Genomic DNA, 25805 nt, shown 5'->3' with positions numbered 1-25805 from the left:
AACCCAACCATGCAAAGAAGAATCCACATAAACAAGATCTAGAACCACCTCTGCTTTCTCTGGGCCCTAGCTCATTTAAGATGGACTGAGATGAAGTGGAAAACTGTCCTGTGGGGCTCATGGATGCCAGCATCCATGATGGTATGAGTGTAAATTAGTGCACATGGCATGGTGCTTTGCACATCTATTTTACAAAATAGTTTATTTCAATTATAGCCCAATAGACCAACAAGAGAAAACACGTTTGTTATAGTTGCCAATTGAAATATTCAAGCGAATAATCGGCTGACCTTAATTGGCTGTAACGTGCCAGGTATTTTAACATTCGAATGCACCGTACTGGTTTTGGGAGTCTTTGTGGCTAGCGCGCGTAGCTAGGGACGGGCAGTGCGGTGCTCTCCACTACCACGCGGCGGCAGCGGCTCTGCATTGCGATGGTTTTACCTCTCGGTATCCTCATCCCATCAGTGACGCTATCATGGAGGAAGCACAGGTACCTGTTATCGAGTAAAGACAACCGCATCAGAAACGCGCAGTAACGACCAGCAGCAATCTATTTAGGCTTTATTCGTCTTCTCATTTCTTTGCCGTGAGTCGAATTTTTGATCTATTTCATTTGCTCGTTCCTTTTTAGGAAAGAGGGTGGATTTGTGTTAATCGAGAGCTTGGATTATGCATGGTGTGCCTTGGGTTCTATAAAGCTTCGACATAGGCTGCACCAAACCACACAACAGTGAGATGTATTTGCGTTATTAAAGCTGAGAATCTTAATTAGGTATCCTTACCAGAAGAACCGATACGTTAGCCTACATCGTTTTAATGTGGTTAACATTGCTTACAGAAATGTAGTCTATATAGGCTAATCCGACAAAACAGCAGCACCATGGAAACTGTACAGACTTAATAAAACGTGCAATTCACCAGACATTAAAGTTAAAACATTGTCTATCATTGTGTTTCTCTATGATTTTATGAAGAAAATGTAAACTTGTTTTTCTTTTCCCACAGTGTCATTGACCGTGTGTCAATTCTAAAGAAGGAACGAGGCAAAACATACCTTAAAACATGAAGCATTTTTTGAGGTAGGCTCCTTCTGGAAAGGATGCTTTTCTAAACGCATTCTAAATACGTTTTTTGTTTGTATTATGACAACTCACACACGCCAACAAAATCAAGTGAAAGTGGAATTTAGGCTATAGCCAACTGGTCTTTGCGAATTTCTCTAGTGGCTTTATTGGCATGTAGTTCTACTTTGGTCCGATGCGAATAAATAAGAATCGACAGTGTAAATAGACATCTTGAACATAATTTAATTAAAATCACATTCTTTAGATGGATGGATGTGACAAAGCGTGCCCAAGTGTATGGTCCTGAAAGGACAGCTCCGCTAACAAATCAGGGGAAACGTGAATTACATGGGAAGTTCACCCTTTTACACGTAGGCCTATCCTATTTTTTACTCTTATGATAGTTTATCCCAGTAACCGTTTTTACGACAAGTAATTATGCAGAATTAGTTTTTGATATAAATAGCTTTAGTAGATATAACAAGGTAACATACGTTGGTTTGTTGTGTTTTGCAGTGTTTTCTAACATTTCCATTATGCGTGGTAGTTTGGTAAGTTATGACTAAGCAAAATCTGTCTATTAACTTCTAATAGATATACTCACTGGCCACTATAAGGTACACTATGTTGTATTGGGTAAGACCCCTCTACTGCCTCTGGAACAGATGAAATGCTTCACGGCATGGATTCAACAATGTGCTGGAAATATTCCGTAGGGATTTTGAACCACGTTGACACAACAGCATAATTCAGTCCATGGGCCACAAAATCATGCTGCAAACCACCTGTTCCACCTCATCCCAAATATGCTTTATAGGATAGAGATCTGTGGACTTTGTAGATCATTGGGTTTAACTTAAGTCACTGTCATGTTCGTAGAACCAGCTTGAGATGATGCATGCTTAGTGACATGGTGCATTGTCCTGCTGGGAGTATCCATTTGAAAACAGGGAAAGCTGTGGCTAGAAAGGGAATAACATTGTCAGCAACAATGCATGGGTGCCTGGTGGCATTCAAATGATGCTCAGTTGGTATTAAGGGGCCTAATGTGTGTCAAGAAAATGTTCCCAACAACTTTAAGCCACCACCAGCCAGAACCTTTGGATCCATGGATTCATTCGGTTTAAGCCAGATTCTGATGCTAACATCAATAGTATTTCATAGCAGAAAATGAGATTTCTCATTCCATGCCATGTTTTTCCAATCTTCAGTCATCCAGTTTTGGTGATCACATCCGCTCGGTAGCCTCATCTTTCAGTTCTTAGTGGACAGGAGTGGAACCTGGCATGGTCTTATGCTGCTGTTGCACATCTACTTCAAGGTTAGACTTGTCGTGTGTTCAGAGATGCCCACTGTTGTAAAGTTTGTTATTTGAGATTTTGTGGCCTTTCTGTTGGCTTCGATGAACCCGGCCATTATCCTCTGACCTCTATCAATAACAGGGTGTTTTTGTCCATAGAACTGTCACTCATTGGATTTTATTATGAATTTTTGTTTATTGCACCATTCTCTGTTAATTAAGTGTAAAATAAGTGCCATTTGCTTCCCGTGTCCCTTGGCCGTGCTTGGTAGTGCTGTTCCACAGGCCAGCGGAGTTGGCTAATGTATGATTGAGGGCACGTTGCATGTGCTACTTAGCATGCCAGTGTTGTTGTCAGGCAGTGGGGAGAGAAAATACTCCCCCGGGATGTGTGGCCTGTTATCAATGGGCTCAGTCGGATAGCTAGGCTGCTGTGTATCATTTCATACTGTCATGTGCTTTATATTTGGCTATTATCACATTTTTAACTAGTCATAAGCCCTAGTGGTGTTCACTGTGTCACTGCTGTCTCTTGCCTGTATGGGTGGTTAACCACAGCTCCTCATTCACCACCTCCATTATGTTTGTAACACACACACACACACACACACACACACACACACACAAACTGCGCAAGAACAGACTATATCAGGAAGTTGCTGTGTGCCCGACCCACGTCATGCTTCTCTCTGTGTCCCAGTTGGAGAAGAACTTTCATCAGGACGAGTCTCCTCTCAAACCTAAATGTGGTGTTGGAGGGAAGGAGGGAAGGAGGGAAGGAGGGAAGGAAGGAAGGTGGGAAGGAGGGAAGGAGGGAAGGAGGGAAGGAGGGAGGAAGGAGGGAGGGGCCAAAAGGGACAGAGAAAGAGGGAAAGACAGGGAATGAGAGAGAAGTTAATGTTATTTTTAACATCCAGCAAATAGTTTTTGTCTTTGACGTGTTCGTGAGAGACTTAATCAGTCAAACCTTTTACACAGGTGTTTTTTTCAGACCACCCACAGCAAAATCACAGCAAACTCAAACAAATCAATACTCAACAAAATGCATGCCGTTAATAAGTGATATATATATATGGAAGACAGGTCATTTAGAAAACCTTAATACTGGTGACAGAGCACATACATACATACACATAAGCAAGATGCATGCTAAATGACAAACACAAAACGAAAAATATTTTCACACTTTATTCATTTAAAAAAATACTTTTGAGGCCCTGCGACTGAGGTGTTGAGGAAAAACCTTAATAATGAATACAAATAATTTTAATACAACTTCTTGATAGACAACAAGTGCGCAACTGTGATGTCTTGCCTTAGGGCCATGGGGTGAAACAGGGATCAATGAATTGGCAAGGAAATAAAACAGTCTGCAGCCCCTTTAATGGAATCAAATGCTGTCTATTTGCAAATTGATCTAATGTTCAACAGAATCTAGATCTTGCATACATTCTGTCAGACTTGGGTCCTTGGTACCTCTGTAGTTATTTAGCTGGTGGACTCCTAAACAGTGCATTGCAGTAAACTAGGAGATGAAGAATTGGTCAGTTAGTTTCTTTGCATCTGGCTGGGAGAGTGATGGTATTGGGGCTTTGTTTTTGACATGGATATTTTACAGTTTCCAGTATTTGCCCATTGAAGGACAGAAAAGAATGAAACCTGATTAGAGGTGACAGAGGACAGGAGGACGTCCGTTGATTTTAGAGGAGACGTTACAAGAACTGATGACCAGCTTGGTTTTCCCAATAAGCATAGCTTCAGTCTGGACACTGTGTAACAGGAGGATGGCCTCTTTCATCTAATCATACATAATCTCTATGTATCTGCAGAGTCTGTTAGAGCAGAGGTGCCACTATTCCCACCAAATGAAGACTATGTCCACTCATTTCCCAAGTACGGAATAGAAAAATCCTTCAGTTCCACAATCACGTAAAGGAAAGTGGAAAGCCCCAAACCTTCCATCAGATAGTGATAACTGGAAAGGAGATTAATCTAGAGAAAAGCCCAGTCTGACAGCTGGTTTGGGGCTCCTGGCACACTTGATTAGACCCCACAGAAACCCCCGGACAACAAAACAATTAAAATAACCAAGTAAAATGAACACTGTAACCGTGATGAATGGCATGCATTTGTTAACATTTGGCCTTACAAAATAACTTTTCAATTTCAACAACGACATTAGGTTAAAGGCATAATATGTTAGTATTGTACAGGACAGAAACAATCTGTATAATAATCTGTATTACAAAGTTTTTAATAATAAAACACAGTAAGATTCAGATATTAAACCCCAATCAATTTGGGAAAAGCCCATGTTCTATTAGTGGGTGAATTAACTTTCATTCACCATGATTCAACATTAGGTAATCCCTCTCTACATTCCTAAAAATGTGTAGTAAAACATTCCACTAGTGCAGTAAATGTCGGTTAATGTTGTTGTTAGTTGGCAACTAATGAACAGAACATTACTGTTTATCTCTTAAGCTCAGTGATTACCTATGCAGTGTTTTTTTTTAAGTTGGATGTTTGTGAAGCCTTTCATTGTATGGTCTGTGTGTGATGATCAACATATCCATCCAAGCTATTCAGTTTTGAATTGGCTGTGAAAGTTACAAAGGTGGAGTTAGTTTGGTTTGGTTGTCTGGCCATGATTTTATCATCTGTAATTTCTTCTCAATCATTTCTTTTTAATTAATTTAATCAAATGTAATTAGAATGTCATTATTTGGTAATTTTGATATTGTTGTATATCATTTGCCCCTGAATGCTCCCCTTAGTGCCATAATGCAAATGTTATACTGTGTATGTTTTGGTTTCGGCCACTGATTCAGCTACATATATAAAATGGCTGAAATGTGACAATAAATGTGCGCATAATATTTCTCTCACCTCCTCCTGCCTCCTGAAGGGTGGTTACACAGTTCTTCCTGTTCCTGTACTGTAAATGTCTGTGGCGAGGCCTGAAGTTTGTGGTCAGGAAGATCACAGGACGGTGTGAGCTGCAGCGGATCTGCTACAACAATAAGCCAGGGGCCCGCAGGACCCTTAAGATTGGTAGGCCCACGTAATTGCCTGAAATGAACCGTTCAATACATTCCAAATGTAATTGGTTAAAAAGTTGCGTGAGACGTCTGGAATGGGGCTTAAATAATCATTTAAAGAAAGTGATGATTTGAAATAGGTTGGTTAGCATTTCATTTTTAAGTAACTGGATATCCTCCTCATGTTTTCCCATTCAGAGTCCTCCCTCAGGTACTCGAAGAATGAGGTGAGTGGCATTCAAACACGTGTGGTGTAGTATGGCATTGATCACTTCTACAGATGTATACAGGAATGTGATGACGCAATGGAGCTCACACCGGCTGCTTGTCTTCCTCCCCCGTCCCTCCTCGTTTTCCGTTTCTCCTTTCCTTCCTCCTCACCCTCTTGTGCCTCCCCAGCTGTGCCAGTCTGCCCTCAGTGTTCACCCAGACTGTGTGGAGAAGACTGTTGATAACATAATGACCCTGAAGAAGATCAACCCAGACACTAACCCACAGTAAGACCAACAATGGATCTGTTAACTACAATTAGGTCAGGAAGAATTACACAGTTTTCATAATTTTGTCTCTGTCCGCCGCCACAATAGATTTGATATGAAACAACCCGAGAGGCATTTGAAGTGCAGACTTTCAGCTTTAATTCAAGGGGCTGAACAAAAATATTGTATTAAACGTTTGGGAATTGCTACCATTTTCATACACAGTCCCCTTATTTCATGGGCTCAAATGTAATTGGACAAATTAACACAATCATAAATAAAATCTGAAGTGCAGAAAATTCTACTTTTTTGCCTTAAATAATTCCTGCGTTGCATTTGTAGTATATTTTGGGTCATTGTCTATCTGTAAAGTGAACGCCGTCCTTTCAACTTTGCTGAATTTGTCTGAATCTGAATGGACAGTATATCCCTGTACACTTCAGAATTAATCCGGCTGCTTCTGTCTTATCAGCAGTAAACACTAGTGACCCAGTGCCATTGGAAGCCATTCCATCCCACTGCCTCCACCGTGTTTTACAGATTATGTGGTTTGTTTCGGATCATGAGCCGTTCCAAGACTTCTCCATGCTTTTTTCTTCATGTCATTCTGGTACACGTTGATCTTAGTTTCATCTGTCCAAAGAATGCTGTTCCAGAAATGGGCTAGCTTTTTTTTGGATGTTTTTTGGCAGTCTAATCTGGCCTTTCTATTCTTGAGGCTTATGAATGGTTTGCACCTTGTGGGGAACCCCCTGTATTTGGTCTTGTGAAGTCTTCTCTTTAAAATGATGTGCCTACCTCCTGGAGAGTGTTCTTCACTTGGCTGGATGTTGTGAAGGGGTTTTTCTTTACCATGGAAAGGGTCCTATGATCATCCACCACTGTTGTCTTCCGTGGACATCCAGGCCTTTTTGTGTTGCAAAGCTCACCAGTGCTTTGCAACACAAAATGTACCAGAATGGACCAAATGTACTCAGAATGTGCCAAACTGTTGATTTGGCCACTCCTAATGTTCGTGCTATCTCTTTGACGGATGTTTTTTGCAGCCTAAGGATGGACTGTTTCATTTGCATTGAGAGCTCCTTTGACCGCATGTTGTGGGTTCACAGCAACAGCATCCAAATGCGAATGCCACACCTGGAATCAACTCCAGACCTTTAACCTGTTTCATTGATGAAGAAATAACGAAAATATTGATGAAACAGCTTTTGAGTATATTGTCCAATTACTTTTGGTCCCTTGAAAAAGAGGGGGCTACATTTAAAAGCCTGTAATTCCTAAGCCCTTCCTCCAATTTGGATGTGAATACCCTCAAATGAAAGCCACAATACTGCACTTTAACCCCCATATTATTATTATTTAACTGTAACTTGAATATATTTAAATAGCCAAAATAACTAACCTTGTGTCAGTGTCCAGTTATTTCCTGAACTAAATATATGTGCCATTTGAGTTGTCAAAATGATCCAGTGTGATTCAGTACTGAGAGCCAACAAGTATTCTTTTATCTTTACGATGTTACTGCCCCAACTATATAAATACAATACATTTTTACTCTAATCCGACTACAGCTAACCAGGATCAAACAAAACAAGTAGGCAAGGATTAAATCTAGGGTGTGTTTTAGTGCAAACCTGCTCACAGTTCATTTACGAGAGACAGAATAAAGAGCTAGATAGGCTTATGTTGGTTTATATAATCATTTCCATGGTGTTTGAATTCACAACGGCATGCTCAAGATGTACCACGAAGGTTTGTGGCAGTCAGGAAAATCAAGCGTTATGCTCACACGCTTCATACAGTTCTGACAGAATTGTCTTGACACTGACAAAACTCCGGGCAGGCTATATCAAAAATGCTACCTCCCAAAGGTCACAAGCTATCGATATCTCTCTTCAACCAGAGGCTACACTAGCTTATTGTTTGAGTGTTTCATATATGGGGAAAACAACAGACCAGTCCCGTCCCTGTTTCAATCCAGTCTTTTATTTTGGTGTCTAATGAACAGTCATTTAGTAGTACAGTATGCCAACTCCAGGCTGACCCTGTTAAACATGTTTCTCTATCCAGGCTGAGCATCTCTCTCCAGGCCAGCCTGTTCCAGATCGTGGGCTACCGTGGCCTGGTGGCGGAGGTTGAGAAGCTACGCAGGGAACCTTACGATTGTGAGAACTTAAAACATGAGGAGATGCTGATGAAGGTATAGGAGGAGCACATTTGATTTATAGCACATTTACATTGCATGTCATTATAAACCGGGTGATTCCTACACAAAATGCTTATAGGCTGAAATCTGTGGTATATGTAGAAAAACTAGTTTTACTCTTCTGATTACATTAAAAGTGGTTTGAAATAGCAGAATTGCACCTCTGGGATTTCTGGAGTAAGGCCAACATACTGTAGCCAAGGCCTGCACCCATAAAGAAGTAAGGAAGGTGGAGTTTCTGTACTCCATAGTTGAGGAGATAGTGGGGGCAATTAATCATTAGACGAATAATTGGATTCTGGCAAAACGTAAGAGGACCGAACTGCTATCATAATACCAATAATTTCAAAGGGCCAGGGTATCTCAGGCTGTGACATGGAAACAGTTTCTTCTTTTCAGATATAACATGGTGGACCTGATTAATAAATATAAGAACTGGCTTCACTGCCTATAGTAGATGTCTGTGTTATTCCTGCTGTAGCTATGGAAGGCCCTGATGAAGATGTCTGTGTTATTTCTGCTGTTGCTACAGTATGGAAGGCCCTGATGTAGATGTCTGTGTTATTTCTGCTGTTGCTACATTATGGAAGGCCCTGATGTAGATGTCTGTGTTATTTCTGCTGTTGCTACATTATGGAAGGCCCTGATGTAGATGTCTGTGTTATTCCTGCTGTAGCTACAGTATGGAAGGCCCTGATGTAGATGTCTGTGTTATTCCTGCTGTTGCTACATTATGGAAGGCCCTGATGTAGATGTCTGTGTTATTCCTGCTGTTGCTACATTATGGAAGGCCCTGATGTAGATGTCTGTGTTATTCCTGCTGTTGCTACATTATGGAAGGCCCTGATGTAGATGTCTGTGTTATTTCTGCTGTTGCTACATTATGGAAGGCCCTGATGTAGATGTCTGTGTTATTCCTGCTGTAGCTACAGTATGGAATGCCCTGATGTAGATGTCTGTGTTATTCCTGCTGTTGCTACATTATGGAAGGCCCTGATGTAGATGTCTGTGTTATTCCTGCTGTAGCTACAGTATGGAAGGCCCTGATGTAGATGTCTGTGTTATTTCTGCTGTTGCTACATTATGGAAGGCCCTGATGTAGATGTCTGTGTTATTCCTGCTGTAGCTACAGTATGGAAGGCCCTGATGTAGATGTGTGTGTTATTCCTGCTGTAGCTATGGAAGGCGCTGCGCCCTGATTCACCTCTCACTGGGCGGATCTCCAAGCAGTGGTGTGAGATCGGTTTCCAAGGCAACGACCCCAAGACTGACTTCAGGGGCATGGGTCTACTGGGCCTACACAACCTCCTGTAAGTGTGTTTAATAGGAATAACTAATAAAACCAAACTAGATTACAGACTTTCCACAGCCTTGATCACCGTCAGCACACATTATAGAAAAAAGAGTTTAGTGGAATTTAATAAGAGACACTTTATAATCTGTTCTTTAGAGTCAGTGAAGAAATTAACTATATATCTGACACGGATAAACCTCTTTAAGATTGACATTTCTGTTTTTCTGCCCTCATCTGCTTTGTTAGGAAGCAGGCGTGGGGTGTTAATTAGGAGTAATTATGTACATCGAGAGGCATGTCGGACAAACAAAAACGCGACTTGGACATGAACAAGGAAACACTTTATTGTTTGAACAGTGCAGAACAGAACTTCCCAAGAAATGTTTTTCTTCTCATCAAGATCCTGAGTCTTGGACATGCCACTCAGGCGTTTTCTTTGAACACCTTCTACATTAGTTTACACATAAACAAGTTAGCTGGGAAGGTCTCGTCAGAAGGACTAAACTCACTGAATAAACTGTTTCACTCAACTCTTGCTGCACAACATATGTCATTAATTTGTTCACCAGACACGTCCCTGTAGTCTCAGCCCTATTAAAACTTTGCCAAGTGATAATCTGGGCACACACAGGTATCACTTCCTGTAGCTTAGGGATTTTCAGTGAACAACAGTTATACCTGCCTGTCAGTGTAGTGTGTGTCAACACAGTATTATGGCTATGATAGCATTTCTCCATTATTCAATTCCTAATGAAACGGATATCATACGACAACAGAGTATTGATGGAGACACGTGCTGAAGACAGTAAGGTGAAAGGGGACATTTGTACTAAGGATATGGATGGGTGTTGTAAACACATTACCGCAATCACCATGATAATACCTTTTAGCTGTAGAGAGCAGCTGGCAGCATGCTAGCGTTGATGTGAAATGTGTAATGTTGACAATGGGTTTATGTTGCCCCTGTGTACCATAGATATTTTGCTGAGCATGACAAGGCCACCGCTCTCCAGGTTCTTCAGGATTCCCTGCAGCCCAAACAAAGGTGGGTCTCCTCCCCTTCCATCCCCGACCCTTGACCTCTTGTAGTGGGGATTGGCTCTCGATTCATCTAAACCACTAACAGCATCTGATTAATGATCTCTACAGCGTCCACCAATGAATGATTGATATTTTGTATAATATTTACTGATCATTTTTGCTAACTTAATAAATGTTGATGGCAGCTACATTGCAGATGCCTCCCAGATCTGGAGATGTGTGGGTAGGTGTTGAACATAATTGCTAAACACATCATATGGGATGACAGTCAGATGGCCCGACTGTGCAGTTGAAGAAGTGGCACTTAACCCTTAACCCTAGATGCAATGCAATGCCTGCAATGTAAATGGCCTGATTTGAAACCTATATATTAGCTTATATAATAGATCTTAAAAAAGGGAAATACCTATTAGTAATTACTGTGATGGTTGGAGTTTCTCTTGACCCTTGTCCATTACGCAGCTTATTAACTGAAACAGAGAGGAACTACCTGGACAAAAAGGCCATTGTGTCAGATTTTGTGTCCGATTCAGATCTGTGTGCCCTACTGAACGTGTCAGGACTCTACACAGGTTGTATCGAGGGTGGCTTTGACACTGTAGAACTGATATTTATAGTACGCACTTTGATGACAGTTGTCACAAGCATTTTGGCTACTTTCATTTTGGCTCTTTGCTTCAGTCTACATCTCATGCATGCTCAAGTTCTTTCTTTCTCCACCCCCATTCTGTTTTCCCATCTCTTCCACAACCATAGGAGTATTCCCAAAGAAGCCAGGTACAATGTCACCCTTTCGCTTTTATACTGACCAATTGATTTGTAATAGTTTTCAGTTGCTATGTATTTCTCCATGCTTTTTAGAATGCCTTTTACATAAATATAGTGTAAATATTCAGGCATTTCGGTCTTATTTGACAGAAAAGTTGGGAAGGATAGAGCAGATAGATTTAGCTGAATGAGCAATGGGTGGGATTCTAACCCGTTCTACTGCAGTACATGTGCACTGGACCCAAGGCCATTGCCTGTGCTATTTGAAGAGATACTCTGCACCAATACTGACATTTCAAAGCATGTTATGATAATTGAAATGTCTTTTTATATAGACTATATGGAAAAGGTAATACAAAAAATTATGTTAGAAACATTTGCTGATGTGCCATACATTTTTACATTTCCCTCCTGATATTTTTCTTCAAGGAAATCTTCCTTGGTATAACTTCAAGGAAGATTTTGACGTATGATATTTACTACCACATATATCCAAGATACCATTATTGTAAACCTTACTTCATTTCTTAATTTCTAAATACAATTTATTTTATGTGATCTGGCCCATATTTTAATGTCAATCCTGTTTTGTAAACAGAGCACTTGTTTTAATTAGGTGAAATTGCTCCTTTAAAAAAAGATGAGGAAAGCTCTAGTCTAGGATGTTGTTATATGGAATTGGATTGTGTCATAGAATTTAGATAGTAGAGGATGTTATCATTTGAAACTGGATCGTGTCATAGAATCTAGATAGTAGAGGATGTTGTCATTTGAAACTGGATTGTGTCATAGAATCTAGACAGTAGAGGTTGTTATCATTTGAAACTGGATTGTGTCATAGAATCTAGATAGTAGAGGATGTTGTCATTTGAAACTGGATTGTGTCATAGAATCTAGACAGTAGAGGATGTTGTCATTTGAAATGGGGTCTTGATATAGAAACTAGACATGATATTGTCACATTGCTATAATATGTTGTTTCATTAGCTGAAGTCTTTGTACATTTCTGGGGAACCTCAGAGGTTGCTTTCTGTTCTGTCTGGCCAGCTCCTTTGGTTATGTCTACAGGAGTTGACAAGGCGGTACAAACTAATCTGAGACCATGCTAACCTCAGCAGGAAGGAAATGTCAGAGCTAGAGATGCACACTTATACTCATTCTTGTGTCCTTGACAGCAAAATGAGCAAAGCAGAGTGGGAACAGAAGAATTTTGATAAAGCCATTGGGTGAGTTTCAAACTATGACATACACACACACACACACACACACACACACAGACACACAGACACAATCCTTCTTCCCAGAGGATTTAGGAAACAACAAAAGACAGACGAGGGGGATGGTGAAGGAGTGAATATTAGGAAGAATCCTTTGATGTCCGTGCGTCCTCATCATACCATGGGCATGGTGCTGTCTAAAAGGATTATGGGAGATCTGGGCACAGGGTTTCCTGAGCTCTAGGGAGATTTAGCTTCAGCAGAAGGGCTGTTTCAGAGCTGAGACTTCTGCTGTGACGTCTCTTTGTGTGTGTGTGTGTGTCAGTCCATGTTTTATTACACTTGGATAGTAAAACAAGGAATATTTTTGTTACAATTAGTGTAGAACCCCCTATTTATCGACATCCCAACAGCAGTTTTTAAATATATCTTCTTGCACTGAGTAATCAAATGATCAAGTTGTCAATGTTTAGTGATTATTACAGACATTACAGAAATGTCAACTAGCATGTCATTGATAATCATTTCTGAAGTTTCAGTGGAAAAATTCACATTTTCAACTAGTTGGTTAGTGATCTAGCTAAAGAATACGACCCTCTAATGTCGGCCACCGTCCCCTGTTACCCACCACCTTTATTTTTTGTTGAATTACACTATAAATCCCTTTTATTTGTCTTACAAATGACTGATCATACTCTTCTCTAGAAAGTTTTCGCCACCTTTCTGGTGAAGAAGAGAAAAAAGACTGATCACTTTGATAATACATGATGATGTCTGGTCTGTTGCGCAAGTCACATTTCTGAAACTATTTCCATACATTTCCATGACATTTTTTGAATCTTAAACAAAAGTATTCAACCTCCATACATCTTTACAAAAAATGGTGGTGGGCTAGCTGAAAGGGTATATTTAACAGCTAAACGTAGCTAGGATTGGGGTTAGTGGTTGGGGACATTAGGTAGGATTGAGGTTAGTGGTTGGAGGTGAGCGTTAGGGAAATAAGAGAGGCCACTGTCTGTGTGTCCTGGGTCTGTCCACATGGTTAAACTTTGATAAGATCTGTGTGTGTGTATGTGTGTCAGAGTTTATTTAGATTCAGCTGTTGTACACACATGCGTGTCTGTTTGGTTTAGTTGTTTGTCAAATCAAATGGTTTTAAAATTAAATTTCTAATTTCAAAAGAAAACCAATCAAACATGTAGGATCCTAAGTCACATTACAAGAATAATGTACAAGCTAAAACGACAGTTCATATAAAATGTGATATACATTACAACCTTTCCAAAAATGCAATGATGTGCAAATCATTTAAACCCTATATTCAATCGAAAATAGTACAAAGACATCATATGAAATGTTAAAACTGAGACATTTGAATATTTCTTGAAAAACAAATGCCCACTTTGAATTTTATGCCAGCAACACATTTCAGAAAAGTTGGGACGGAGGCAACAAAAGACTGGAAAAGTTTTGTAATGCTAAAAACTAAACCTGGTGGAATATCACACAACTAATTAGGTCAATTTGCAACAAGTCAGAGTTTGGGGATCTCATCATCTATGGCACATAATATCATTAAAAGATTCAGAGAATCCAGAGAAATCTCTGATCAAAATGTGAAATAATTTTTGGGAATCATGGACACTGTGTCCTTTGGACTAAAAAGGAGAGGGACCATCCGGTTTATTATCAGCACACAGTTCAAAAGCCAGCATCCGTTATGGTATGGGGGTGCATTAGTGCTCATGGGTGACTTGCACATCTGTGAAGGCACCATTAATGCTGAACTACATTTATTTCTGTGAAGGCCTTGCTTATTTTGCCACATTGCAACATTCTGCACATATTACAACAGCATGGTTCTGTAGTAGAAGAGTCTGAGTGCTAAACTTGCCTGCCTGCAGTCCAGACCTGTTACCCACTGAAAACATTTGGCACATTATGAAACGAAAAACATGACCAATAAAACCCCGAACTGTTGAGCAGCTGAAATCCTATATCAACCAAGAATGGGAAAACATTTCACTTTAAAAACTACAGCAATGGGTCTCCTCAATTCCCAAACGCTTACAGAGTATTGTTTAAAGAAGAGGTGATGCAACACAGTAGTAAACATGCCTCTGTCCCGAACTTTTTTGAAACGTGTTGCTGGCATCAAATTCAAATGTATTTTTCCAAAAACAATAAAGTTTCTCAGTTTCAACATTTGATATGTTGTCTTTGTACTATTTTCAATGAAATTGAGGGATAAATGTTTTGCACATCATTGCATTCTGTTTTCTTTTGCATTTTATGCAACTTTTTTCTCTCTATTTGTTTTTGTTCCAGGTACTCCTTTGCCATCGTGGGCATCAACATAACAGACCTGGCCTACTCTCTGCTGGTGAGCGGAGCCCTGAAAACCCACCTGTACAACGTAGCCCCGGAGATGCCGAACCTCATCCATTTTCAGCAAACCTTCTGTAAGTCTCAATCGCTGCAGAATGTCCAGAATGGGACTCTTTTACATAAGTAGTGTTCTACATCTGACTAGAATCCAATCTGGTGTTTTAAGAGGACATCTTTGAGTAATAGATGTGCTTGTAGGTGTGACAACACATCGATATAAAGAATAATACAAAATATTGCTACCCAAACAATGCACAGACATAATACAGTATTATGTCTGGCGTATCGCATCTTCCTCTTCACAATACCCCATCGATTTTCTATAGGGTTAAGGTCAGGGGAGTTTGCTGGCCAATTAAGAACAGGGATTCCATGGTCCTTAAATCAGGTACTGGTAGCATTGGCACTGTGTGCAGGTGCCAAGTCCTGTTGGAAAATGAAATCTGCATCTCCATAAAGTTGGTCAGCAGCAGAAAGCATGAAGAGCTCTAAAACTTCCTGGTAGACAGCTCAATCAATCAAATGTATTTATAAAGCCCTTTTTACAACAGCAGTTGTCCCAAAGTGCTTTACAGAGACACCTGGCCTTAAACCCCAAGGAGCAAACAACAGTAGTGTTGAATTTCAGTGGCTAGGAAAAACTCCCTAAGAAGGCCGAATTTTAGGAAGAAACCTAGAGAGGACCCAGGCTCAGAGGGGTGACCAGTCCTCTTCTGGCTGTGCCGGGTGAGATATTAAGAGTCCAATTGGAATAATTAATACATTTCTCTGGGCTAAATCCAGAGTCTATTTGATTTTTAGACTAGGTCAAAAGTATGACCAGGTGGACAAGGACAGGGACAGCAACGGGAGGAGATGTGGACCAGGACCTCATCTCCTCCTAAAATTTAAAACTGGAGGAGACTGAGAAAAGTTAGAAAGTGCATTCCTCAGATCCCCCAGCACAATAATATAGCAGCGTAACACTTTGGAACTGAGATGGGGGGGTCCGGCGACACTGTGGCCCTACCCGGGGGAGGCCCTGGACAGGGCCCAACAGGCAGGAAATCAATCCACCCACATTGCCAGGCATCAACCATAGGGACCCCCACCAACCGCAACCCCCCTGACAGCTGCGTTGACCTTGGACCTCAGAAAACACAGTGGACCAACACCAGCAGATGACATGGCACCCCAAACCATCACTGACTGTGGAAACTTTACACTAGACTTCAAGCAACGTGGATTCTGTGCCTCTCCTCTCTTCCTCCAGACTCTGGGACCTTGATTTCCAAAGGAAATGCAAAATGTACTTTCATCAGAGAACATAACTCAGCAGCAGTCCAGTCCTTTTTGTCTTTAGCCCAGACGAGACGCTTCTAATGCTGTGTCTTGTTCAAGAGTGGCTTGACACAAGGAATGCGACAGCTGAAATCCATGTCTTGCATATGTCTGTGCGTGGTGGTTCTAGAAGCACTGATTCCAGCTGCAGTCCACTCTTTGTGAATCTCCCCCACATTTTTGAATGGGTTTTGTTTCACAATTCTCTCCAGGGTGCGGTTATCCCTATTGCTTATACACTTTTTTCTACCACATCTTTTCCTTCCCTTCGCCTCTCTATTAATGTGCTTGGACAAAGAGCTCTGTGAACAGCCAGCCTCTTTAGCAATGACCTTTTGTGTCTTGCCCTCCTTGTGCAAGGTGTCAATGGTCATCTTTTGGACATGTCAAGTCAGCAGTCTTCCCCATGATTGTGTTGCCTACAGAACTAGACTGAGAGACCATTTAAACGCCTTTGCAGGTGTTTTGGGTTAATTAGCTGATTAGAGTGTGGCACCAGGTGTCTTCAATATTGAACCTTTTCACAATATTCACATTTTCTGAGATACTGAATTTGGGGTTTTCATTAGCTGTCAGTTATAATCATCAACATTAAAAGAAATAAACACTTGAAATATATCAGTCTGTGTTGAATGAATGTATACATTATACAAGTTTGAATTTTTGATGATATTCTAATTTTATGACCAGCACCTGTATACTGTGTACTGAACATGGAAGTTCCCATTCTGTTATAGACAGAAGCCTGTGAGATAACAGACCAATCAGGACTACTTGGGAGGTCCAACTCTCCATCATCTCAGCCAATCATGGCAGCCTGTCTCTTTCCATATGAAGCACAGTGCTTTGCCGCTGGCAAAATGAAGCTTGTCATTTAACATGTGTATTTATAGATACAGATGGCATGTGAGTTTGTAATGAGAGCACATCATAATTGATCTGTATAAGAACATTTGGTTTGGCATACACCCTGCTTGAGGATTTTAGATCAAACACAAAACAGTTTTAGGTTATTACCATGTTAACACTTTTTTATATCAATCCATGGAATATGATACTCCTTACGGTTATTGTCCTACTGCATGAAAACATTCTACTGGCATTGCACCAACTAAACCATACAGGTTTTAGGATTTAGTCTTGTCTGTGGTTTGTGCTGTGTAGCCAGCAATGTTCACAGGAATTGTCAAGATAGCACTAAATCAGCTAGATCAAGGACCAGGCTACTGTCGTTTTGTTCTTGCTAACTTTCTGGCCTCTCCTCTCTCAGGTTACCTGATGCAGGAGTTCCACCGGTTCTGGATTGAGGAGGACCCCTGTGACATTATGGAGTTCAACCGCGTGCGCTCCAAGTTCCACCGGCGGGTTCTGAGGCAGCTCAAGAACCCAGATATGGCGCTGTGCCCCCACTTTGCTGCCTCCGACCTCCACCTGGTCAACCTGTAATATACACGGCCCTTGACCTGTAACCTTCCCAACCCCCTCCCTCTCAGCCCTGCCACCTACACCATGTCACTGCCAACCGCTCACCCAGCTGACATACGCATTCACACGTACATAGACACGCTGACACACACACACAAACACACACCCTCTCATGTCCTGCCTCTAACCCCCACAGCGACTTCAGAACCACCAGCACCACTGACGACCATTGCGATTGTAGGGGTGCATGTTGAGGCTGCACCACACACATCAGTCACTCACTGACTCGTTGGTATTCCTTGCTTTAATGATTTGTGATTGTACCACAGCCATTTGTTGCCAGTTGCATATTGTTGTTATTATGTATTTATAAAGGGATAGCTCACTATTAGTGTGAATTGTCCCTTTAACTTAACCATCATGAAATAAGTGCTTTTTTTTCTCAAGTCATTCTGTCCCATGAATACATCTCATTTTGATGAATGTTCTGCAGTGAGACCAAAACGTTTTGAAGAGATGTTCTGAGACAGTGCTTCCCCGGTCTTACCAGTAGAGGGGGCAGTACTCCTAGGCCATCACTGCACTGTCAGCTTGTCGGAAATAATAAACTTGAAAGGCCTCATTAGCTTCCTATTTTTGTATAGGGAGTTGCAATGACATACTGTAGCAGATCCATGCATTTCTTCTATATGGTTCTTTACTATACTTTTCTGAACTGCAGCGTACGATAATGTAATCAGAGATACTAATCTTAATGCCTACTGTAATGTAGAAGCGGGCATGCAGCAGGCTTTGTGTTACTGTGTGAGAAAATGTATTTTCTAAGTCATTGTTATAGATTGTATTGATAATAACACTTCACAAGGACTGAATAATTTTTGCCAAAATGTAAATTATGGAGTATTCACATCAATCAGAAAAGCAGTTTGAGGACATTGTTGTTTCTTTTATGAATGTTATATAGCTACAGTCATGGTCAAAAGTATTGCCATCCTTTGTCTAGTGAAAAAAACACCTCCTAGCATACAACCCCCTTTCACTGAATTGAAACTGTCATACCTTGTGTTGGAAGTTCAGCTTGATAACATTACGTACTTTGTTAACAGGAACATCAAGGTCTTTGGAAATTGACTTGTAGCCTTGAGTGTCTTGCTAGGCTACACACTGATTGTCCATGCTAGGCTACAGTCTTGTCTGACTTCCTCAGATAATTCTCTGGTTTTCAGAGAATTATGTTTATTTTGGTACACACTCTGACACAAAACAGGAGAGTCCTTTTCTCTATTGAAACTGGTTGAATTCGTGATTTTTATATTGCAGGCACCTGCAACTCACCACATGTGGGTTACAAAGTGAATTAGAATCAACTGCTTAAAATGTTATTATTTTTAACTACTTAAAGAAGGTGCCAATAATATCATTTGTGCCATTTTAGGATTTCATTGTGAAATACAGTTGCTCTAAAAAGTTTTGCATACCCTTGAGAATTGGTAACATATGTATCATTTGTAAAGAAAACATGAGTGAGCAGGAAAAACAAGTCTTTTATTTCTTATGGGATTCACATTCAAATCTAACGTAACAGAATGGCACAATCACACAACAAAACAAGAACAAAAATGAATTTTCTGAACATGCTGCATTCATCTTGCCATCAATATTCACAAGATTCCCCGTGCCTTTAGAGCCCCCCCCAACAAAAAAACATCAGTGAGCCACCACCATGTTTCACAGTGGGGATGGTATTCTGTTCACTATAGGCCATGTTGACCCCTCTCCAAACATAGCACTTATGGTTGTGACCATAAAGCTCTATTTTGGTCTTGTCAATCCAAATTACAGTTTGCCAGAAGCTGTGAGGCATGTTAAGGTGTTGTCGAGTATACTGTAACCAGGCTTTTTTGTGGCATTAGAGCAGTAAAGCCTTCTTTCTGGCAACTCAACCATGCAGGTCATTTTTCTTCAAGTATCGTTGTGTTGTGCTCCTTGAAACAATCACACCGTCTTTTTCCAAAGCAGCCTGTCTTTCTCCTGATGTTACCTGTGGGTTTTTCTTTGTATCCTGAAAAATTCTTCTGGTAGTTTTGGCTGAAATCTTTCTTGGTCTACCTGACCTTGTCTTGGTATCAAGAGATTTTCCACTTCTTAATAAGTGATTGAACAGTACTGACTGGCATTTGCAAGGCTTTGGATATCTTTTTTATATCCTTTTCCATCTTTATAACGTTCCATTACCTTGTTACGCAGGACTTCTGACAGTTATTTTCTGCTTCCCATGGCTCAGTATCTAGCCTGCTCTGTGCATCCACATGAGAGCTAACAAACTCATTGACTATTTATACACAGACACTAATTGCAATTTAAAAAGACACAGGTGTGGGAAGTTCACCTTTAATTGCCATTTTCCCTGTGTCACCTTGTGTGTCTGTAACAAGGCCAAACATTCAAGGGTATGTCTTTTTTGGGGTATTTCTTTGCATGATCACTCAAATCAATGCAAAAATTTCACAATATCTGCCAAGGTATGCAAACGTATGAGTACAACTGTATGCAAAGATTTAGCAAAATGATTCAAATTTTTACAAACCAAAGAAATACATATATCGGCACCAAAATATCTTTGAATGTCAGCATTTTTCTGATGGAAATGGTACATTATTTGAATAAAGTACAAAGGCGTCAATACTTTTATCCACGGCTTTACATCCATGATTGTCTTTTTCAACTATGCTCATGATTGTTTGATTAGTGAATCGCTTTTGATTTATTGAATGTTACATTAATGTTCACTGTATTATTAGTAAAAGCAATAATTGACATTTACCACAAAAGACATATGTATTAATTTGTTGTTAACTAATGTATGCTATATGTTTGCACCAGTGCTGCCTGTTTGTTGTTGTTTTACTTAATGGCATAATCAGTGAAAACGTCAGTGTTTTTGTTCTAAAGGAAAGCAAGAGACACAGCTTATGCTTTAATGTGAGCATTCCTTGAGTTGTCCAGTAACTGACTAAAGAAAAGCCTACACATGTATTGTGTATTACATGTGAGCCCACAGCAATGCCTCTATACAGAACTCACACTTTTTGGTGAAATTGTTTTCATAGTGACAATAATTATGGTGACTATTATATTACTCTGTTTGTGCATGTTTTATACTTTGCCATTTTCCTTCTGTTGAATGAGGTAAAGACTTCCCATTTCACGTTTATTTAAAGTGATATTTGACATGTGTATGTATACAATCATGTTTCAGGATGTATTTTTATCAGATTTTAGTCTATTGTCTAGGTCTCAAAACCGCTGCCAAACATTGATTAGAAAGTGTGAAGACACTTGTTGTTCAGATACTTCATTATGGGATATATCAGCTAGGGCTTTAGGAGAACACCACAAATGTAATTATCATAGGACTTCTTAAGAACAAATAGGTATTGTTCAATGACATGCTTGTAATTTATTTCTTTGAAATAGTATTTATGAACAGGCTTTTATCTTTTAAGTGAATGTCAATGCTTCCGCAATTGTCAAAGTGTGGTTTTTAGTCTTGCTTGCGCCTTTCTTTCTTTCTTTCTGCTTTGCTGTCGTCAAAAGTGCACTATTGTATATTATTTAATATCACTGAAATACACTATTGTGAAACAGTTATTTATATGTGGTATTATTGTATCTGAGCATAAAGCTCAATAAATATAGATGAATTTAGATACAAGCTGCTGTACATACTGCTTAAAAAATGCTACTAAAGACATTGTCTTGAGAATGCATGATCAAAAACAATGTCACTGCTTCTCCGTCATTTTAGGCCATTAAGACAATAGGATCTTCTCTATGCTTCAATTCTTTGTGCAGTGTATCATGTTTTTTGAGATCACAATTAAAGCTTAATTCAAAGTCAGTATTGAATCAGTGTATTACTTCAATGTCTAACTGGTTTTGTGCCTGACAGAGTATGTCCCTGGACATTATGACTCTTGTTAGAAGTAGGTGGACACACAGAGGAGGCCGGGCAAACTGGGATGACTTTACGGAAGTGGTTTGGAGAGGTGCTCTGAAGCACACAGTTTTCCTGTTCACCTGTGGAGATGAGCCCATGGATGAAGACAACCATAGACTTCTTTGTGACAGAGGTGGGAACGAGACCAGAGCCATAAAGCAACAAACGTGGTAAAAAGAAAGATGACCTAATGAAAACTCTGAAGAGCCTAGTTGAAGAATGTGGCACTGGAAGACCAAAGGGAACAAAAGAAGATAGTGAAACATTTGCTGAATGCACAGCCTTGTGCTACGGCTGCGAACGGGTTGGACATCAAACATAAGCGGTAGAGAGTACAGAGTCAACAGAGTTCAAGTAGCAGAAGCTTAGGGTGCCATTACTTCAGTGTGGGTCTTTAAGTCAAAGTATGTATTTCAAAGTACTTTCAATGGAATTAACAGGGTTTTTTTGGTCCTGGATGTTGATTGGATTATATTAAAGATTGCTCAGATATATGCTCGGCCTTATGCCACAGCAATGCACACCTGTATTGTACGATTTGTCAGAACAGCTATGGCAATATGAAAACCTTAACACACTTTGAAATGTTCTCGAAGAAAACATGGGAGAGAAGGCAGAAGGACACAAACAATGTTTTGCTACTAAAATCAGTGTAAACTAGGCTAAATTGTCAATGGAGTGCAAACATCTCCACAAGCAAGCAAGTAGCAGCAAAGAAGACTGGAGTGAGTGTGCATTCACACAAATTGATTACGATTCTAGTTAGAGGTGGGTTTTCCCACAACACGGACAACCATACTCCAAGATTATCTTGGAAAAATTGTAAAGATGACGGAGCAGAATGCTGGGCTCTACACCAGGAAATGTGGTTCATGACTGCTTTCTATGTGGATTTTCTGTTGTCTCATGACAGTTATTTATGGCTTTAATCAGGTTGGAACAACCAGCATAATAAAACACACACAACAAATGAACCTTTGCCCGATTAAAGGATCCAGACAATGGTTCTTCACCAAGTATGTATTTTTAATGTTAGGATTTAGTAAATACTGTCTTTTATACCATCAGTATGATTCCATCAGCATTCCATCAGTACATGACCATCATGCCATATTAAAATAAATTATGGCTTATTTGCCTCATTTCAAAATGACCTAATTATTCAGGCAGTTTTTTCTTACAGTAATGTATGCTCAGTTTCATGGGCACATATAGTAAATATAATACAGCTGGTACAGTAAGAACGTTTCCTGTTACATCCTGTTGTAATGTTACATTATACCTTCAGAGGGCGATGTTGTCCTTTTGGTCTAAAATCTGGTACTTGACTGAGCTTGTGATGTCATGTATACTAAGGTTCCCAGGGCTACTGGAAGCAAAACAGCCTCACAACATCACACCTGCACCACCATATTTCTGTGTGGGATTATAGGTTATTTTCTACATAACCATCCTTTTTTATGCCAAATCTGGTGATACGGTTCAGAAAGCTAAACTTTTGTCTCATCTGACCATAGAACTAATTCCAATGTTTCTATGGCGTTTGGCAAACAACAAGCACTAACGTTTTTGTCTACTCTGTTTCTACTCTGTCCAAGTGGAGGTTTTCTTCTGGTGAGATGACCAAATAGCTTTTTGGCATGAAGGTGGTGTGTAATTGCTGTTTTAGTCTTGGTAATTCAACCAGCTTCTACAGTTCTCCAACTCTGATCTATGGATAATATTTTACCTCTTGAGCTAATGTGTCAAATGTGTGATTTCAGGCATGTGGCAATTTTTATTTTCTTCATTTTTACAGCCATTGCCAAACATTTCTCTCATTTAATTTGTCTGACCTATTTTGGCACATGACTAAGAGAGTTTGGTAAGTGTGATCTCATTTTTCTTTGACAATTTAAAAGCAAGCAACAGTTACATATTTCTCAAACCATCGAGGATATAAACACCCAAGGCTTGTTTCTGTGACTGCTGCTCCGCATGGCGCTGCGTGGCTCCGCGTGGCACCGCGTGGTGCTGCGTGCACTCCACCTCGCCGGTGTTCTAACCTCCGGCTGGAGAAGATGGTAGCAGCGCAGCCATCACACCCACACACCTGTTTTCAGTTAGCCATTATCATGTCTATTTTAGTTACTGATTTTCCCCGGCGCCTCACGGGTTATTGTGTCTATGCGTGTTGTGACCATGTGGTGTCGTGCCTTTTTAGAATAAAGACAAGAACGTGATCCTTCATGTCAGTGTTGTTTTGTTACTTTAGTTTTTTGCCTCTCCATCACACACTTGCTACCCTCACATCTCACAGTTTCCAATGTGGTCTTCATATTTATGTCCCATTGAAATGGGAGGTCATGGATGGTGAAGAGGTCCTACTGTAATGACTCAGATGAACATAAAAAATATTGGTAAACATATATAAAGATGGAAAGTACTTCTATAGATATGGGCTCATTAGAATTTATAGGGGTGCCAAGAAATCAACAAATGAATGTCACAGATGAACTTCATAAGTAAAAAGAGTATACTGTGTTACAAGTAACCCGGTCTAACCCGATGTGACCATAACCCAGTCTAGTTTATATCCTCAAAACTAAAGTCATGGAGGTTGACTAGCCTAAGGAAGGATCACAGTCCTGTGGAATAGTCCCCCTTATTAGCCAGGGACACTTTTTAATCTATGCTTCCTGGCGCCATATCATAAAGCAGAGTGGTCTAACTCATGGGTCAAGCTAGGGTAATTAAGTCATGACCTTTGGTCCTGCATCCAGACCCCTGAGAGAGATGTGATACAAATGAACACTCCAATGATACAGCATGACCAGACACAGTGGTAGTACATAGATGATACAGCATGACCAGACACAGGGTTAGTACATAGATGAAACAGCGTGACCAGATATAGGGTTAGTACATAGATGATACAGCATGACCAGACACAGGGTTAGTACATAGATGATACAGCATGACCAGACACAGTGTTAGTACATAGATGATACAGCACGACCAGACACAGGGTTAGTACATAGATGATACAGCATGACCAGACACAGGGTTAGTACATAGATGATACAGCATGACCAGACACAGGGTTAGTACATAGATGATACAGCATGACCAGATACAGGGTTAGTACATAGATGATACAGCATGACCAGACACATGGTTAGTACATAGATGATACAGCATGACCAGACACAGTGTTAGTACATAGATGATACAGCATGACCAGACGCAGTGTTAGTACATAGATGATACAGCATGACCAGACACAGTGTTAGTACATAGATGATACAGCATGACCAGACACAGGGTTAGTACATAGATGATACAGCATGACCAGACACAGGGTTAGTACATAGATGATACAGCATGACCAGACACACGGTTAGTACATTACAAATTCATGAACAATCATTTATCATGTAAATAAATATAGAATTACAAAAAAAAATTTAGCAGATTAGGGTTTCAATTAATAGAGAAATGGTTGAGTTTTTGTAGCTTTGTCTGATTACCCTACTGGAGAGAGAAACGGATGCTTCCAGTACAAGAGACAAACAAGTCCTGATTAGTTTTGACTAATGCCAAGTTTAAGTTCCATAAAGAGAGGTGAATTACCTAACCCAATGTCCTTACATGTGGATGCTAGATAACCAGTCTGGTGACAGAATTAATTGAGCAGTGGTTGGCAAGAATTGTTTGAAATGCTGCTCCCCGAAAACTCCTCAATCAGTTCTCAGTACATGCGCTGCTCAAGATCCAAGATCACACTGTGTCATTCACTGTCATGGAAAATAATGAAACAGAACATGGATGGTTATTACAATACATTTACTGTTGGTAGCTCGTGTATCATACAATACATTTACTGTTGGTAGCTCATGTATCATGCAATACATTTACTGTCAAACAATACATTTACTGTTTGTAGCTCGTGTATCAATTCCTTGAGAAGCGTCATCTGCAGATCGAACACTTTACTGTTGACATTTTCTATAGCCAGCCTTTGTCAAATGAAAAGTGTCCATAGTTGCTCTGTTTACTTTACAATATTCTCTAATATTCTGTTCACATAAACAAAATACATATAAACAATTGTGCTATCTATAATTTTAACCATGGCTCTGTGAAAATATCATTTGTAACAGAAATTGCCATACATTACACATTTCCAAACTGTTTTGCCGGGTTATGAACAATTCCTACCATAGAGAGAATGGACATTTTACTGGGAATAATCAAATGTGTGAGCATTACAATGCATG

At 40.1% G+C, this 25805-nt stretch overlaps 1 protein-coding gene across 4 annotated transcripts; it reads left to right on the top strand.

The window, feature by feature from the left end:
* The first annotated feature begins 402 nt into the window (after positions 1-402).
* On the top strand, positions 403-19119 carry elmod1 (ELMO/CED-12 domain containing 1). Of its 4 annotated transcripts, none has more exons than XM_034293072.1 (12): positions 403-589; positions 1009-1082; positions 5276-5421; positions 5607-5635; positions 5808-5905; positions 7958-8087; positions 9270-9403; positions 10364-10432; positions 11185-11205; positions 12372-12422; positions 14742-14875; positions 17392-19119. In XM_034293072.1, exons 2-12 carry the CDS (start codon positions 1066-1068, stop codon positions 17565-17567), a joined length of 1005 nt encoding a protein of 334 aa, XP_034148963.1. In that variant the 5' UTR covers positions 403-589; positions 1009-1065; the 3' UTR covers positions 17568-19119. The 4 variants fall into 4 exon arrangements, with proteins under 4 accessions (XP_034148963.1, XP_010869128.1, XP_034148962.1 ...); XM_034293071.1 differs by lacking the exon at positions 403-589 and adding an exon at positions 2279-2388 and having other exon boundaries at positions 1011-1082; XM_010870826.5 differs by lacking the exon at positions 11185-11205 and having other exon boundaries at positions 405-589.
* The last annotated feature ends 6686 nt before the right edge of the window (positions 19120-25805 follow it).

Source organism: Esox lucius, chromosome 7 (assembly GCF_011004845.1).
Source record: "Esox lucius isolate fEsoLuc1 chromosome 7, fEsoLuc1.pri, whole genome shotgun sequence".
NCBI lineage: Eukaryota > Metazoa > Chordata > Actinopteri > Esociformes > Esocidae > Esox > Esox lucius.
Note: the sequence above shows the minus strand (reverse complement) of the source record. Positions and strands in the feature narration are given on the sequence as shown.

Bases quoted from the DNA above. Each gene is read 5' to 3' on its own strand.
- elmod1 (XM_034293071.1), top strand. From the start codon at position 2,354: ATGGTCTTATGCTGCTGTTGCACATCTACTTCAAG. The intron at 5,906-7,957 runs GTAAGACCAACA...TTCTCTATCCAG, and splicing joins AACCCAGACACTAACCCACA to GCTGAGCATCTCTCTCCAGG. The intron at 11,206-12,371 runs GTACAATGTCAC...TGTCCTTGACAG, and splicing joins AGTATTCCCAAAGAAGCCAG to CAAAATGAGCAAAGCAGAGT.